Raw genomic sequence first — 18368 nt, 5'->3', positions numbered from 1 at the left:
TATTACATTGAAACCTCGCTACAATGATTCTCGATATAACGATAAATCCTTCTACAACAATATATCTTCAAATCTTTTTTGGAAATGTCTATATTCTAATGTTAAACTGCTGCCTCCCGATATAACGATAATCCCTTTACAACAATATTTTTTTCTTGGTCTGCTGAGTATCGTTATATCAAGGTTTCACTGCACTTTTTTTGAAATTAAGGTGTGATTTTGTAGGGCTTTATTACAGATATTTTCAAGAAATTCTTGATAAATTTCTCTCGGTTGTATTCATATCCTCAAAAAATCATCTCAGTTTAATGTTGTCGAGCATAATAACAATTAAAGAAATAAATAAATTGAAGCTCTTTTTTTTTAATTTTTAAAACTCTAAATACACGTAATTCTTACCCGTGTAAAACATTCCGTTGTGTGTCATGCTATGACAGCAATAAAATTAAAAGTGTGAATAGCAATAAGTTTTTTAGTTGGATATCATTCATGATATTTAATGGTTTTTTGTTTCAAATGAAATCGGTGATTATCTTATAGCATGAAACATCCCTTTTACTTGGTACTTTGAACATCACTTGACCTTGGACATCTTTCGTGATCTTATAAAAAAAATACAGCACATTGTCCACTGAACACCTGCTATGAATGCAGAGTTGGCTGGATCTAATGAATAGGGTGCTTCTTTTTTAAACAGTATCATTGTTAACCTTCAGATAATGGAATTTTTTTCCACAACCTTAAATCTCTTAAAGGTTTTTTCCTGTGTGTTGAAGTCAAATTTATACTGTCAAATTTAAATCCGATGTTCTTAACCTTTTTAGCAATGACTTAAAAACATCAACTATGTGTTCCCCAGATATATTTGGAATTTTAAAAATATGCTTATTGAATAAATTTCTAAATAATAAAATGGGTTTTTTTTTTCGAAATTTCTGTAGACAGTGGTAGGTGTCTTAACAGGTGAGTGAACAGAAATGGAACAAGTGCCAAATCAAAAAAGGGCCCCAAATTATTAAAAGGCTTTCATCTATTCTGAAATTATCTTTTTTCACTTCAGGATTTTTATTAATTTTGGAATAATTTCTTTCATCAATTCTCGCATTAATTCACATTAATTATGGATTTATGTACATACTTCTATCGTTAATTTCAAATTTTGAAACTGATCTTTGGGGCCGTTCAAGTATTATGTAAGAAAATATTTAGCCATTTTTCACCCCCTCCCCCCCTTGTCAGCAAAATTTCGTCATCAGCTCTGCCCCTCTGAATCCAAACTCATATTTTCATAAAGGGTGGTTGATGACGTAAGCATTATCCAAACCCCCCCCCCCCCTCCCATCAAAAGTTAGCTATTCGGAAACCCTCTCCCCTCCATCGATGATGACGTTATACTTAAATGACCCCTTTCTTAAAATATGTATTTCCTATTAAAAAAGCAAGTATTTTCTTTAAAAAGAAAAAATAGAACTTATGGGTTAAGAGCCCCTACTTAAACCATTTTAAATTTTCCCCACACCCTGAGGGTAAATGAAAGATTGTGAAGTTATCAAAATAATATTAATTTAACATATCTATAAATCTGATATAATGTTTGTAGATAAAGGAACCAAATCAAAGTTTGAAAATTATTGCAATAACCTAATAAATGTAATTACAGCATTTGAAAAACTAATTTATTATTTCTTTAAAAAAAAAATTCGTTGGAAAAAGAAAGCTAAATAGTCAAAAAAAAAATTGCAATTAATGTTATAGCTGAATATATCTTTTTTTAGAACGATAATGAAGGAAGACGACGCAGGAGACGAGGGATTTGCCCCATTTTTGCCTGTAGGGTGGGTTCGCATTTAGACGTACGATTTTGAGTTCCAGATTGAACACTGGAATGACCAGTTCCAGCGCGCACTCCTAACAGCACACTTTTTTCGCCTTTACACACACACTCTTGGAGGCGGTTCTGAAGTTGTTGACAGCTATCGTGCTCAAAAGCGTACGTGTAACTGGAGGAACTCCATGAGGGATGGAATGGGGTATCATAGGATGTCTGCAGTAGAGGGTACAGGTGAAACACTGAGTTTAGCGTTTCCTGGGTTGCCAGGTAGTACAGGGGCCCGAACCCTGTCTAGCCAACAGGGAGGCTGCCCTATCAACTGGTGTACAATCCCGCTCGTCCTGTATTTCCAGGTGGCACCTGGGTGGGGTAATGCTCGACGATGCGGGGGGCTCTCCTGGGGCCACTGCTGCATGAAAGAATCTGGGGTTAGCTCTAGGAAATCTCCCTCTGAGGAAACCCAGGGACACTGGTTGCACATTCTCTCTACAAACAGACCATGAATTTGGAAAACAAAGAAAAAAGAGAAAAAAACGCTGGATGCCAATCCCCAAAGCATCTAATTCTTGCACCAGGAGGAAAGGTGGAATCGAGAGCCGAAGCATGTGTGGAAACATCAGCGGAAGCACAAGCGGAAGCCAGGAACCCTGCTGTAGAGGGAAATCAACTTCTCTCGGCCAACGAGAAGAAGAAAACCAAAAAGAAATGACAAAGAGAAAGACGTAACCTGGAGAAAGCTCTGGCAAATGTGATCTTGGCAGAGGATGATGCGAGGAATGAGGAGAAGGCCGTCACGCCCGGACCCTTAGGAATTGCATCGGGCACTGTCAAGGCCTCACAGACAAAGGGAGCCATTCCTCACAAGCGTGGAAGGGTCCCTGGCGACACACCAGAATCAAATTTCAAGAAGCCTTGCAAGGACTCTTCCTACAGCAGGGCTACCAAGAAAGGTATCATCCTCAGGGTCCAGGCTAAGGATCCAGAAAGGAAACTGACTCCAGCTGATGTGTCTCACATTATAGACTCGGTGGAGGACCAAATGCTGGAGGAAACTGGGGGTATTTACCCTCACGTTGATCTAACCATCTTTGGGGAGGAAGGTCTTCACACTATATGCAGAGACCAGACCACCCTGGAGTGGTTGAAAACTGTAATCAACGGTTTACCACCTCCACCAAACGTTGATGGTCACACCGGGTACCTTGCCCTAGGACCTGGTGATAGACCACCAATGAAAAAATTCTTCGTCTGGATTCCTGCAGACCGGGATCCTAACAAATCCCTTAAAATACTTAGTAAATGCAATGAAGATCTGGTGCCTGGCCAACTTCACCTGGGAGCTGTCATCCCGGGAAATGGGGGTAATACCCTGGTGATCGGGGTGGAGCAAGCGATTGTGGAGTGGCTTGCCCCCAGATCTTTTACCGTGCATTGTGGCTTGAGTGCTGTCACATTCAGGGACAACTCCGCAGGCAGAAGAACGGCCAGCACCTGCTGATGAAGCGGGGTCTACCTCCAGACCCTTAGATGCAAATAAGGACAACGACCCAGAGATGGAAGTGGCATTGGACCTGGAGTATAACACCGGGTCCGACTCTGATCTATCTTAGGACATCTCTGCAACCTCCTTGGTTAAGCCTGTACATCGAGTGGTATTATTTTGCCCACTGGTAAGTAAATTTTGTAACATACCTTGCCAATGTTATTTAGGCAGATAAATTTACAACATAGCAAGGCTGCATCCTACAACCTTGCAGCTTCCTTTTGCAACCATAATCATTTTGTAGCTCTGATTCAAGAACCATGGGTCAGAAACAGGATGATTATGGACCGTCTACCCAACTCTTCGTTAACAAAGGAACGGGGTTTCATCCAAGAGCATGTGTGTACCTTGCCAAAAGTATCGATGCCTGGGCACTGCCACAATTCACATCAGAAGATGTTGTTGCAGTTCTGATAAAGGGTAAGAGACTAAACAAGAATCACCCTATTATGATCTGCTCAGTCTATATGGCCTATGATCTCAAAATTCCGCAAATGTTCCGTGAACTGGTGGAATACTGTGAACATCACAATATAAGTATGATATTTGGATGTGATGCCAATGCTCACCACACAGTGTGGGACAGCTCAGACATAAATCAAAGAGGAGAAACATTACTAGAGCTCCTCATGAAAACAAATCTGGTTTGGGCTAACCAAGGGCACACACCAACTTTCCGTACACATAATCAGGAAGAAGTTATTGATCCGACCCTGGTCTCAATAGATATTGCAAACACGATCAAGAGATGGAGGGTCAGCGATGAACCCTCTTTATCTGATCATAGGTTCATAAACTTCTACTACGAAGCAACATTTACTCCCACTTTTTTTCGGAATTTTAAGAACACAAACTGGGATCTTTTTAAAAGAAACCTGGAAAGCCAGCTCAACACTCTCGCCAACCTTGGTGACGAGATCTTAACAGTAAATGACTTGGACCACCATGCTGCCATTCTGACAGAGGTGATCAGGAACTCTGCAAATCAGGCATGTCCACTCAAGCCTGACAAATCTAAAGTCTACTCAAAAAATTGGTGGACTAAAGATCTTGAACTCCTTGGGAAAGAAACGAAGAAGGCACACAGGAAGGCTGTTAGGACTAAACTTGAATCGAATTGGACTTACTATAAGGAAGTTCGAAGAAAGTTCAAGAAAGAAATCAGAAAAGTGAAAAATAGTTCTTGGAAGAAGTTTTGCACAGAGATGAATTCACTGTCAGAAACTGCCAAGGTTACCAAATTGATCAAAAACAATTCCTATGATAAAATTAATGTTATAGAACGACCAGATGGTAACTATACTGCCAGTTCACAGTGGAGACGCTGGAACATCTTCTAGACTATCACCTAGGTGGACATACGAAACCAGACAATAGTGTACAGACTAGGCCCATCCTGGAACCAGTAGACACCTCAATAGCCAACATGATAGTTGAATATGACAAATGTACCGAAGCCTTGGGGGGATTTTCTCCCTTCAAGTCACCAGGCACAGATGGAATATATCCTTTTTACAAAAAGGATGGGAAGTTATAGGCATTGAGCTGATTCGCCTCTTCAAAGCCAGCCTAGCTTTGGGATATATACCCAAAGTATGGAAGAGCTCCAGAGGTATCTTCCTACCAAAACCAGGAAAGGACACCTATTATAAATCATCATCCTTCAGAATGATTACATTATCTTCTTTCCAGTTAAAGTTATAAGAAAAACTGATACTCTGGCATCTTCAAGATATTCCTCTCTTAATGGGTAAGATTAATGTGAACCAGCATGGTTTTAATACAGGGTTTTCCACTGACTCTGCTCTTCATCAACTGATTTGGAGAATTGAAAACACAATTATCAATGGACAATTTGCTGTTGGTATTTTTCTGGACATTGATGGAGCCTTTGACAACATTACTTTTGACTCTGTATGTAAGTCACTAATAGATTTTAACATTCCACCTATGTTGACTAGATGGATTGATCACATGCTCTGGAACCAAACAATCACTGCTCGTGTTCTTGATGCCCAAGCTGAAAGAGCTATCAGAAGAGGATGTCCGCAAGGAGGAATCCTTCTCCTTTTCTATGGAACATGGTCTTCAGCTCCCTGATCTCTGATCTAATGAAAGGACCAGGATATACACAGGCATATGCAGATGACTTAGTCATGCTCATTCAAGGGCATGATTTATCCACAATGAGGATTCTTGCTCAACAAATTTTAAACTCTGTCAGCAGATGGGGTGACAAACACCAACTAACATTTTCCACGGAAAAAACCAGAATTGTGATTTTCACATGGAACAGAAAATGGGAAATTGGAAACTTAACCCTCAAGGGACAAGAATTAACCATATGTGACAGAGTCACATCACAGACCTTGGATGTCATTTGGATTCTAAACCAGTGCTGTCTTAAGGCATGGGCCCAACCGGGCACGGCCCAGGGACCTGACAAAAATGGGATCTAGTTGAAATTTTCGAAAATTTGCCTGGTAGGGCCTCAGAAAAATAATTTGGCCCGGGGGCCCATGATGCTCTTAAGACGGCCCTGTTCTAAGCTCTCCTGGAAATCCCATATTCAAGAACGAGCTAAACGGGCCACTAATATACTTATGCTGTGCAAAAGAATTATTGGCAAAACCTGGGGTTTAAACCCTAAAACCACTCAGTGGATTTATACTGCTATTGCACGCCCAATGCTGAGCTATGGTTGTGTGGTATGGCATCAGGCGTTATCAAAGACCTCTTATGAAACTGTCCTACAAAAAGTGCAAAGACTAGCTTGCATTCTTATTATGGGAGCCTTACCCAGCTCTCCCTCCATCGCCCTTGAAACTACTCTTAAGATGGTACCACTTAAGTACTACCACTCTGAGATGGTAACTACAAGGAGAAGCGTTTAAAACTATTTATAGGATAGAAAGAAATGGTATGTTTGGTTTTTTTCAAAAAAATCAAATAAAAGTTGCCTGAATATAATTTTTTTCCTTGAAAAATATCATATTGGTTCATTATTAGCCAAAATGTTTCATTTTTACCACATTTTATATCCTTGGGATACATTCTGATGGTATATCTTTAAATGACATAACATTTTATAAGTGGTTTTTTCAAAAAGTCTCATAAAAGTGGCCAGAATATATATATATTTTTCATATGAAGTATCTTAGTTATTTAAAGTTATATACAGAGGAAAAAATTTCTCATTCTTACAACATTTTCTAACCTTTGGCTACATTCTGATGCTCTATCTTTAGCAAATTCATGAATAAGGATTGCATCACACATCTAAATGTAGTGGTGTATTATCTCACATGGTTTCTTTTTCCCTTCACAAAGAAGCAGCTACAATAGTGACACCATCATGCTGGGGGCAGGCGGTCCTATAATCCAATAAAGACACCAGCTGTCCTTAAAGGACAAAGACCAGTGTACATTACCTCACATACATTTTCATTTTCTTTCCCATAAGAAGTAGCACATCTCCTACTGTATATCTCCCAGTCTTAATATTCAATAGTTGTTTTTTTTATACTTTCACACTGTTAAGCCCAGTTAATCAAGGTTCTACTGTATAGTAGTAACAGATTTATGAAAAATAATCAGCTATATACAGGGTGATTATAATTTAAGTTTTGATTCCAAAACTATACAATAAGTACTGATCAGAATGACTTGAAAATTTGCATGGATACTCCTGAAGCAATGGAAGTTTCTTTCGCAAAAGAAAAAGTGCAAAATGTGCAAGTAGATGATGCTGTACTTGGCCAGCAGTATAATATATTTTGTGCAACCACATCATTTCGGCACTTCCACAGCATCAGTGTGTGCATAGAACTTCTATCAAGATGCACATTGCAATACCAGCAAAGCAGCTGCTGAAGACCCATTTTGACAGGATGCACCTTAACCCTTGCAACTTCTGACTGTGGGGGTACCTCAAAATGTTATAAACAGTGGTCAGATTGCAAACTTTGGTAAATTACAACCCTATATGTTAGAAGTTCCTCAGGAATATTAACTGGGGGGGGGGGGGGGGCTTGGTTTTATAAAGCTGAAACTGAATTGCAAGCGCATCCCCATTATGACCATGGCATACTCCGATTCTGTTGTTGAACAAGAATTTTTGTGCTTTCAACCTCATAACCAGAACATGCGGTGGACAACATATTTAACATTTCTTAAGTAAGTTGTAGGTATTTGTTCAATTACTTCTTTTTTTGTGATGTTTCCATGAATTATGAAATTGTGAAATGCTATAATTAAGGTATCATTCTGCCATGACTGGCTATCGTTTCCATTCTGCGAGCAAATTTCCCACATGTTGGATGATGTCATTAATTTTACATATTTAAGTATTTTTTCCCCTTTATCAAATAAAATTGAATTTTTTCAGGAATATTCATGTCAATTTTCAAGTCATTCTGACAATCGTTCTTTTTTTACAGTGTTTTGAAAGTAGAACCTTAGTTATAATCACCCTGTATATCGTAAATCATTGCTAATTAATCTGCATTATTTATGCTTCATTAAATACATTGTATTCACCAAATTTTTATTACTTTTTGCAAAATAGCTTCCTAATTAAGTATACTGAAAGTAACTGGAGAAAAACCTTTATATTTATATGATTAATAATAGCATTAAAAGAATTTTCAAACACACCATTGTTACACCACACCACACAGTAATCCATTGAGTTAAGCAAAAAATAATTAAATTGCAAAAGTTGGTTTTTGTTAAAATGTAATAAATATTTATTGATTAATTAGCATGGGAATAGTGTTCATCATTACATTAATAAACATTTTATTTTAGTTAATTATTGGAAGTTTGAATGATTTTTCAGAAATTTCATTGTTTTTAATGTTAATACTATTTAAACCAAAAAAACCCAGTTTTTTGGGTTTTTTTTCAAAAAAACAAGTTTTTTTACCAACCCTGTATGGGATACAAACCTTCTTTCAAGAATCATCTTGACAGCTGTCCACTGGGAAAAGTGGAGATCCCCTCTCTACTAATGCCAAAAGACTCCTGTTCCAAAACTTCACTATCCACATACTCAGGAGAAATGAAGTTGCTCACATAATTGATAACATACAACTAGGTGTAACACTCAATGTTACACCGATGGCTCTAGGATTACTGATACTGGGGCTGGAGCAATTTTTCGCATCTTTGGAGTGGATCACGACTACCATAAGATACATTTGTATGTAGGCAAAATGTCCAGTCTTTCAAGCTGAAGTATTAGCAATAGCCATACTGGCTGAAAGTCTGATTACCAAAGGGTATCATGGCAAACAAATTGTTATCTTCTCTGACAGCTGAGCAGCACTATTGGCTCTTGACAACTTCAAGTTTCAACTGTGTGTAAAATACTGCTCTGACATGCTGAATAACTTGGCAGCATTGAGCAACAACATCAACCTTTACTGGGTTCCTGGTCACGTAAATTTCCAGGGAAATGAACTCGCAGACCAGATAGCCAAAGAGGCAGCGAACATGAAGCTATCTGGACCTGAACCTTTCTATCCTGTTTCGATGTCAACCATCAAAGGAGATGTCAAACAATGGATAGAAGACAAACATTTGTGGCAATGGAACTCAAGGCAGGACTGCAGACAGGCCAAGCTGGCCTTGGGAACCCATCCGAATATTGCCAAAAAACTTATCTCATTGAACAGGAAACAAATTCGACAGGTTATACAGATCATCACTGGTCATGCTAACCTAGCGAAACACCTAAACAACTGTGGCTATACAGATTCACCTATTTGTCCTGCGTGTGGAGAAGACGAAACTCCACTCCACTATGTGGGACGATGTCCCGCCTTCTCTATCCCAAGAACGAACTACTTCGGTGATCATCAGGTGACACTAAGTGAAGTTGTTAATGCTCCCAGCATTCACAACCTGGTAAATTTTCTCAATTACACTAAACACCTAAATTCATGGTAAATTTCAATTCTGCTTTAACTTGAACTTTCATGCATTACTATTTAATAACTTCCTGTTGAGTTTTCAGCCATATCTCTGAGACCTTCTCTGCTCCTTTTCTAAAAGGGCACTGCAGACAGGAGCAGCCTTAAATTTTCTGATATGGCTTTACCGGTTGCGGTTTTCCATAATCTCCCATATACAGAGATTCAATATAATGTGATAACAGATACCATAACTTTCGACCCTGGAGCAGCCACCAAACTCTGGTAATTTCCACAGAATAATGTTTTTCTTCATTCTCACATGACCCACAACTCGTGTTAAACCACTTGGTGTTAGAGCAATGGGCAAAATTTGCCTAGGCTTTTCCCTTATGGGACGCCAAATAATGATGATGATGGCGCCCATGTGGCGATTATTGAAAGCTCAATAGTGTAACGTGCCCACACATTCAAGACTACAAATGTTGGAAGGCAAACCGATATTCTCCACGCTTGACTTAGCCAAGGCATTCCACCAAATTCCAGTAAAAGAGCAAGATATTCCAAAGACTACTGTGATACCACCATTTGGACTTCAGAATTTCTATTCATGCCTTTCGGTCTATCCAACGCAGTTGCAACCTTTCAACGGTTTATACATTATGTTCTCAGAGGATTGAACTTTTGTATACCATATTTTGATGATGTCTTAGTGGCCTCAGAAAGTGAAAGTCAGCATGTTGACCATCTTAAACAAGTCTTCCAGATGTTTGAAGAATTCTGTGTTCTGGTCAACGCTTTCAAGTGGGTTCTTGGTCAAGCCTCTGTGAAATTCCTGGGTCACACTGTAGATGTAAAAGACACTTTACCTCTTCCTGACAAAGTCTAAGCAATCATAAACTTTCCTAAACCAGATAACTTGAAGGAACTGTGTCGATTTCTGGCCATCAATAATTTCTATAGGCGTTTCATTCCTTATGCTACACAATCTCAAGCAGTGCTTAATAATTACCTGAAGGTTGCCACAAAGAATGATAAAAGGCCTATCGAGTGATCAGAAAAGTCCACCAAAGCATTTCAAATGTGTAAGGATGACCTTGCCGAAGCAACCACATTATACCATCAGTCATCTACAGCTGCCTTAGTTATTGTGGTTGATGCATCTGACACTGCTGTGGGAGCTGCGCTTCAGCAACAGGGAGGAAAAGATTGGCAACCATTGGCATTTTACTCCAAGACATTATCTCCAGCCCAACGAAAGTACAGTGCATATGATAGAGAGCTGTTGGCAGCGTACATGGCAATCGAATATTTCCGCCATATGGTGCAAGGCAGCTGTTTTGTGCTTTTCACTGATCACCGACCTCTTTCCTTCGCATTTACACAAAAAGAAGACAAGTGCTCTCCACGCCAACTGAGGCACTTGGACTACATTAGCCAATTTACTACTGACATCAGGTATCTCAAGGGCACAGAATGTAGTGGCTGATGCACTATCAAGAGTGCACATATCAACGATTAATACATCAATGTTCGACTTCAAGGAAATGGCACAACAAGCAGAAGATGAGGAACTCCAACAGCTGATATCTGGCGTCATTCCATCTTCTTTGACATTTCAAGCCATCCCAGTGGGTGACCCTCCATTGGATCTTTTTTCTGACACATCTACCGGTCATATCCATTCAGTCGTCCCACGCAACTTTCTTCGACCAATATTTGAAAAGCTGAGCGGCCTCTCTCATCCTGGTGTTAAAGCCTCAATCAAGCTGGTACTACAATGGTATGTGTGGCCCTCATTAAGAAGTAACATTTCTTCTTGGGCTCGCAAATGCATCAATTGCCTGAGGTCAAAAGTCTCCAGACACACCAAGAGCAAGCCTGGCATTTTTGTAGTAGTTCCAGGTTTGAGCATGTACATATTGACTTGGTAGGACTGCTTCCTCCCTCCGAAGGGTTCTGGTACTGTCCCACTATGATCAACCGTTTTTCTAAATGGCCGGAAGCTGTACTTCTGGTGGACAGTTCTGCCAACACAGTGGCAGAAGTTATTTTATGCCAGCTGGGTTGCTTGTTCTGGCCCTCCTCTTCGGTTAACATCACACCAAGGTGTCCAGTTCGAATCATCGCTCTTCTCTGCTCTGGTCCCTTGGCTTGGTACTATCCGTCATTGCACATCTCCTTATCACCCGGCTGCTAATGGGCAGGTGGAAAGATTTCACAGACAACTAAAATCTGCAATCATGGCTCATGCTATAACAAGCTGGAATAAAATTCTCCCTTCCATTCTGCTAGGCTACCGTGCTGCTTGGAAAGAAGATATCAAAGCTACAGCAGCAGAAATGCTATATGGGGTATCAATTTGCCTACCAGGAGAATTCTTGACGCCTCACAGTGACAGTCCGGATCCAGCAACTTTCATTGGGAGGTTGCGACAAGCTGTGCAGAACTTGTGTCTTACTTCAAATCAGGTGCATGGATCAACAACAGTCTTCGTCAGCAAAGACCTAAAGACATGCTCACATGTCTTCTTGCGGAGTGATGCTCTTTGTCGAAGCCTTTAGCTTCCATACACTGGTCCACATCAAGTTGTCTCTCGTGGGGATAAAGTACAGTGACAGTGAATATTGATCTTGTCAAGCCTGCATATGTGGTGAAAGACACTGATCTGCCAACTACAGCTACCTCATCTCCAACAGCTACCTGTTCTCTTGCCAAGGACTTGTCTAGTGATTCCAATGTGAAATCTCAAGTGATGACCATACATAAATCCCTTTTTCTGTTGGAGTGCTGAAGTGGTGGGTTGGTAAGATACAGAGTTAGAGATGGGAAGAGTTTAGGGTACATGAGTTCAAACCCACTGCCGCTGTGGTGGTCGAGTGGTTATAGTGACGGACTCGCGATGTGAGGATCCGGGTTCGAACCCCACAGTGGTGGTCGGCTGAAGTTGGTTTTCTGTGGTTCCCAACTTCAAGGTGCAAATGCGAGCCGATCTCCCCATTAAAAAGTCTGGCCACAGAGAGCAACAGTCCTAAAACAATAAATCATTCAATCATAACACTTCACTCATAGTTAGAAAAACTGGTGGCAGATGGCAGCACTACACATAACAAGCATTACAGAGAAACAAAAAACTTCGTCAGGTTTCACTATACGTACACGCACATTCCCGCATGTACCGATTCGTTGGGGGTTCCACGGGAGGTGGGGGGTGCATGTGTGGTGTAGCAGTAGTAGGTAGGGCCTCCAAAAAATGGCTCAGGGATCCATGATGTTCTTAAGTCAGCCACCTCGTTGGGCAATCTGCCTGTTGTGGCGTTGTATTTGTATTTGTATTTTTTTAGCAATAATTACCCACTTTGCTTGGTATAATTATCAATTTGGTAAAAATTACCAATTTTTCTTACTTGAAATCCTGATTCCCCATATTTTTCCTGAGAAAACGGGGTCAGTCTGAAATTGCAAGGACTGGAAGCGAGTTATTTAGGGATTTTCCATTCAAACAAAGCTCAATTTGAGGACTTCAGGGATTTTTATATAAAGATATGAAAAATCTGGATTAGATTTCTGACAAGAAGATTTTAATAAGGCTGAAAAATTGGAAAGCTTCCAGGTAAATTGGAAGCATTGGCATCTATGGTGAAGGTGGGGGAGTAAAAAACATTAGACTGAAATGGGAGGGGGCGGCAAAAACATAAATACGGCCCTGTGGGTGACACTATCAGGTTGGAAACAGTTGTGAATAGGATGACAAAAACTAATACTATACAATTGCTGCTAGCTGATAGGACACTAAAAATTTGCTCCCATGGTGCATGGGCGGAGATGTGGGCCCCACCACCATCAAAGTTGGAGTCGACTGATCTAATATGTCTATATATGAACCGACTTCATGCCCCCCAGCAATAATGACCGTATCCTCCCAGAGTTTCAAGTCTATTTCCGCCTATGCCATGGTGACAGGGTAAACCAGACAAATAACCTATGACCTTTACTGAATAGGTAAAGAATGTGAAAGCTTTGGGTTTGTGGATGCTTTCTTCTTTTTTTAACAAGCTGGGACTCAGAACAGTGAGGGAGTACAAGAGGTGTGAGGAAAGAACATGTACAGTACTTGCTATAAAGAACAGATTCTGGATAATACAGATTAAGGAATTGATCAGATGATCTGATGTTTCAAATTCTGCGGAAAATACACAGAAACCTTGATATACATAACGATACCAGACAAAGAGGAATATCTTTGCATAGAGGAATTATCATTATATCAAGAGGCAACATTATCATCACGTGTCATCAAATTCATGTTGCTATTAACATCTTTTCTAAATTGGCATTCTTGGTGTCACCAAAAAATGTGCTTTTGAGTATTTATTTGCTACAAAATATATAGCAGATGAAAGAAATTCAGATGTGTATTGCTCCTGTAAAGGGGTTTATCGCAATACACTTAGGTGTACGACACAAAAAATAGTGATACTGATCATTTTCAGTGATACTGATCATTTTCGGTGATTGGGTGATGCCCAATACAAATATTATTAGACATCCTTGGAAGTACTGAAACGCAAGATGAGTTAAAAAATATACTGAATGATATTTAAAGTGAAAAATAAATTAAAACAATAAACGTTGCAGGTTTCAATCCAACTAAAAACATGGGCGCAACTAGGGGAAGCAGGTGGGTCTGGTGGTCCGGATCAATAAAGATAAGAGGCACAAATTTAACCCTTTAACTTCACCCTGAACATTACAAATTGACGCCAAAATGCATGCTTGCCCCGGCTGACCAAACATCTAGTTACAGCAATGCCGAAAAATATATAGTTATAGAGGGGTTTATTACAGTAAAGGATAATGTTGCATCAAGAGAAGTTTAACATTACAGACTATAGGTTATTCTAAACAAGATTTGAAAAAATACTGTTTATAGAGGGATTTATTATTCTATCGAGTACCATTGTAGCAAGGTTTCACTGTATATGTATCTGTTTTTTGGGCATTGTAAATATATTTGAGAACAAGATTTTTTTTGTGACATTGAAAACCGTTTTTTTGACACGCCATCCCCCCCCCCCAAATGTGTTTTTCCAGTTATACAACCCCTATTCTGTGGTCACCTCTGCAGAAGGCCACATTTTTACAGAATGGGAAGTGGCAGTCTCAAAGGAGTAATTCACTGTAAATAATTTATTTAAAAATACGCATTCAAAAAGATGATTTCACTCATACATAAACCAAGGTTAACCCTTTTAAAACTAAGGAGAAAAATACAAAAAAAAAGTTAGAATGTAGAAAGATAAAAAGTCCAACGATTTTTGCTAAAAATACAGCAAATTAAAGAAACAGCAGAGAAAATTACTGAAACAGCAGGCAGCTGTTTTAGGGTCCAGTGTTCAGTTTGTTGTATTTTTAGTGAGCATTGTTAGACTTTATCTTTTTGCACTGTGTTAGAGGTACTTTCATTATAATGTTAGACTGGATCTTCCTCATATGCATTTTTACCTTGTTCAGCGCTTCAACCTTCAAAAACTTGCCCTATATTTGTAGTTTTCTCAAATGATTGAAATCAAAACTTGTTTCATTTAACATAACACTTATTTCTAATAATTTACTCTTAAAACCTGTATTGAAGTTGAAATTAATCTATTTTTATTGCACTAGCCACTCTGGGAGAAATGTTTTTACGTTTACAAAATAATTTTTTTGTACAAATACTATCAAGGTTCATGCTTTGAGAAAATTCGTAGGTGAATGTAATGGAATGGAAGGATATTTTCAAGATTTTTGCTCAGATAGATTGGTTCATAAATTTCAGAGAAAAAAATAAACATCAAAAGGCCCACTGTGCCTTCCCCTAATGTACATAAAACATAGGTGATACATTAACCAACATAAAAAAATTGAAAAATATACATATAAATATTCAAGTTATTTTTTTTTTCTTCAAAAATGGTGAAAATATGGAAAGCTAAGGCAATAAGCAACTTATTTAAATCTAACAAAAAAAAAATCCAATGCATTACCACTCTCCTCTCCACTTTACTGATTCTACGAATAGCGTCCATAATTTTGATTTTTTAAATATTTTACAGCATATAAAGAAATATTTCATTCAGAAAAATTATGATTGCATATTCCTATAATTATCATTGGAATTCCTTATTATTATTTGAAACCTCATTTATATAACCACAAAGGAGTATTAGAGCATTAAATGCCGCCAAGCTTATCCATCGTTTTGTTTACTTTTTTCCGAGATATCAGCTGATAGATAGATGTGCAAAAAGCAATGCCAATTTCGTACATCCTAATACGGAAAGGGGGGAAACACGTTTTCCCATGAGAAAATATCTATATTACAAATAGTAATAATTATACCTTTGCAGGTCCGGTCCAACTTTCAGATATTACTTCCATAATCTCAGGCGAAAGGAAACTCACATTACGCCCTTCAAATCTGATTTTAAGGTGACCAAAAGAACAAAATGCTAAATATAGCAATACTCCTCTGGCCAGCTTCCTTTGTAGATGCTGGTGCTCCCTTTTCTTACGGGCGCATTAGTGTGACGTCACAACCGACAGCGCTGATTCCAAACAAACATGAGTTGGGCGAAATTATAAAGAAAAATGCCATAGGACGCGTGTAGGGGGTGTCTCTGTTTAAATTATTTTTCTAAAAAAATATGATCAAATAAGACTTATGAGCTCTTGAAATGGAAACTTAACTCTTCCCTAGCCTGACGTCAAATATGACGTGGAAAATTGGTAATTTTCTCTGAATACGTCATTAAAAAAAATCGTAATTTTAAAGTCATTCAATGACCACGAACAATAAAGGTCAGGAAATAACGTGATACTTTATGACCTTAATACAAATACAAGTACAACGCCACAACAGGCAAAATGCCCAACGAGGTGGCTGATAAAAAGATGCCCATAAAAATATGGATGTCATATATTAAAAAAAAAAAACAGCAACTCAATTAAAAATGCAATTAACACAAATTATAAACAATATATACACATGATAAAATATTATACAATGCCCATAAAGAATACTTATGGTTGTCTTATTCTAAGAATGGATAGCTTCTCGATTTACCCCAACATGTTTATCGTATTTCTTTTCAAACGTGTCAATTGTGTTACAATTTACTACCTCCGAGGGTAAGCTATTTCATTTATTAACAACCCTATTAGAGAAAAATTCCCTGCGACACCATAACCTTGCATTGTCCCTCACCAATCGATACTGGTGTCCCCTTGTAAAAGCAGTCGATTGGCGGCGTATTCCCATTTGAAAATTGAAATACATTCAATTCCCATTTGAATTTTCCCATTGAAAATTTTGAACACTTCGATCATATCTCCTCGACACCTACGTTCATCCAAAAAACTACTACTACTCCCCTACGTTCATGAAATATCAGGTCATTTCATGACCTTCATTAGGCATGAAGGTCATGAAATGACGTGATATTAAATGGCGTAGGATTTTGCGTCATAAAAATCCCGAATGACTTTTGAACTGATAAAAATTCTGTTCCGGATGAAAATATAAAAATTATCTAAAATATCATAGAAACATTTTATTTTCTGGATATTATGCTGAGGTGAATTCGGAAAGAAAAGTAATCTTGTCTCCACCGGGACTCGAACCCAGTCCCTCTTGTATACCGTGCAAGTATGCTACCATCTATACCACTGGAGACACGACCCTGCCTTCCTTATTTCATGCACTGTGTGAGGCGTGAGGCATTGAAGTAGAGTCTAGTAGCCTCAACTTCAGGAAGTTAAGAGAAAATAAAATGTTTCCTTGATATATATATATATATATCAAGGAAACATTTATGTCATTTAATTATTTGGTTGACATTGGCTTTGTCGACAAAGCCATCCTCAGTAGCATAACGATATAGTACAATATTTGGACCATATCTTTATATATCGAAATGTCAGAGGAATATCAGATGTCATAACTATGATATAGAACGATCTCGTCTTATATGGTGCAAATTATTTATGATGTTAATCGATCAAGTCTTTAATTTTTCAGCCGAATATGTATTTGATTCCGATCTTTGCTTTGGAGGACAACAACTTGGGACAATAAATTATTTTAATATAGTTTGAAAAACATAGATCTATATCGTGCACCTGACAAAGATCTATATCGTGCACCTGACAAAGATCTATATCAGATTCTCGATATAGACCTGATATAGATCTATCAGGTCTAAGAAGACATAAAACATGAACATGACATACATCTATATCGTGAACCTGACAAAGATATATATCAGATACACAATATGCTGATATATCACCATATTGTGTGCCTTTAAATAAAAATATTGCCTTCAAATGAAAATTTGGAGAAAATTTAAAGGCGAGCGTACAATTTTTTGTTTGAACTGAAATTAAAAACGTTTGAATGAATAATTTTTCATATGAAATTTTGATTTTAATAGGATTAATTATGTTGATATATCAAAATCATTTCGTCAGTTATAATTGAATCCTTACTGTGTATGTTTTACATCGTAGATGTTGGTATTTTAGGAGGAGCGAGAACTTATCCACCGTAACTTTAATTGCCACTTTATAATTGCACGTATTTTTTAATTTAAAAAAATTGCTCTTGTTTTTGTTGTATATGTGTTTTTCTTAAAATTATGTATTTTTTTCCTTTAATGTTTTCATTTTTTACCATACTTTGAGAATTTTAACTCTTTTGTGTTGCATATTTTTTATTCTGTATTTTTTGTTTTATTATCATATAAATTAATAATTTTAAATAAATAATATACTACACAATACATTAATTTGATTCTTGTGTTTTTTGTATTATATATAATTTCCTTAATTATAATATAATTTTTCAATTATTTGCCTCAAAATGATAAATATGTCTCAAAATTTCTATTTTGTAATTTTTGTGCATACATGGAAATGAATAAATTTGATTGAAAATACAAGTAAAAAAAAGATTACTTGTGAATTAATGTTATAATAACAAATTATAATCAGTACTTTAGTAGTGGGTTGGTAAGATTTGGAGATGGGACGAGTTCAT

General features: G+C 37.9%; 1 protein-coding gene across 9 annotated transcripts in view; it reads right to left on the bottom strand.

The window, feature by feature from the left end:
* Positions 1–15857, bottom strand: part of LOC149064525 (putative phosphorylase b kinase regulatory subunit beta) — a 231969-nt gene extending 216112 nt beyond the window's left edge. For 2 of the 9 annotated variants that reach the window (XM_089255135.1, XM_089255137.1), the window contains exon 1: positions 15671–15857. In XM_089255135.1, the coding sequence (XP_089111261.1) occupies positions 15671–15709 (39 nt within the window). In that variant the 5' untranslated portion in view covers positions 15710–15857. Of the gene's footprint in view, positions 1–15315; positions 15562–15670 lie in introns of those variants that run through there. The other 7 variants (XM_089255131.1, XM_089255132.1, XM_089255139.1 and 4 more) reach the window with 6 other exon arrangements.
* Positions 15858–18368: the final 2511 nt, after the last annotated feature.

Source organism: Pholcus phalangioides, unplaced genomic scaffold (assembly GCF_987345545.1).
Source record: "Pholcus phalangioides strain wild (caught in Gottingen) unplaced genomic scaffold, Ppha-v1.0 ptg000042l_1, whole genome shotgun sequence".
Classification (NCBI taxonomy): Eukaryota; Metazoa; Arthropoda; class Arachnida; order Araneae; family Pholcidae; genus Pholcus; species Pholcus phalangioides.
The sequence above is the reverse complement of the archived record's forward strand: the minus strand, read 5'-3'. Positions and strand labels throughout refer to the sequence as shown.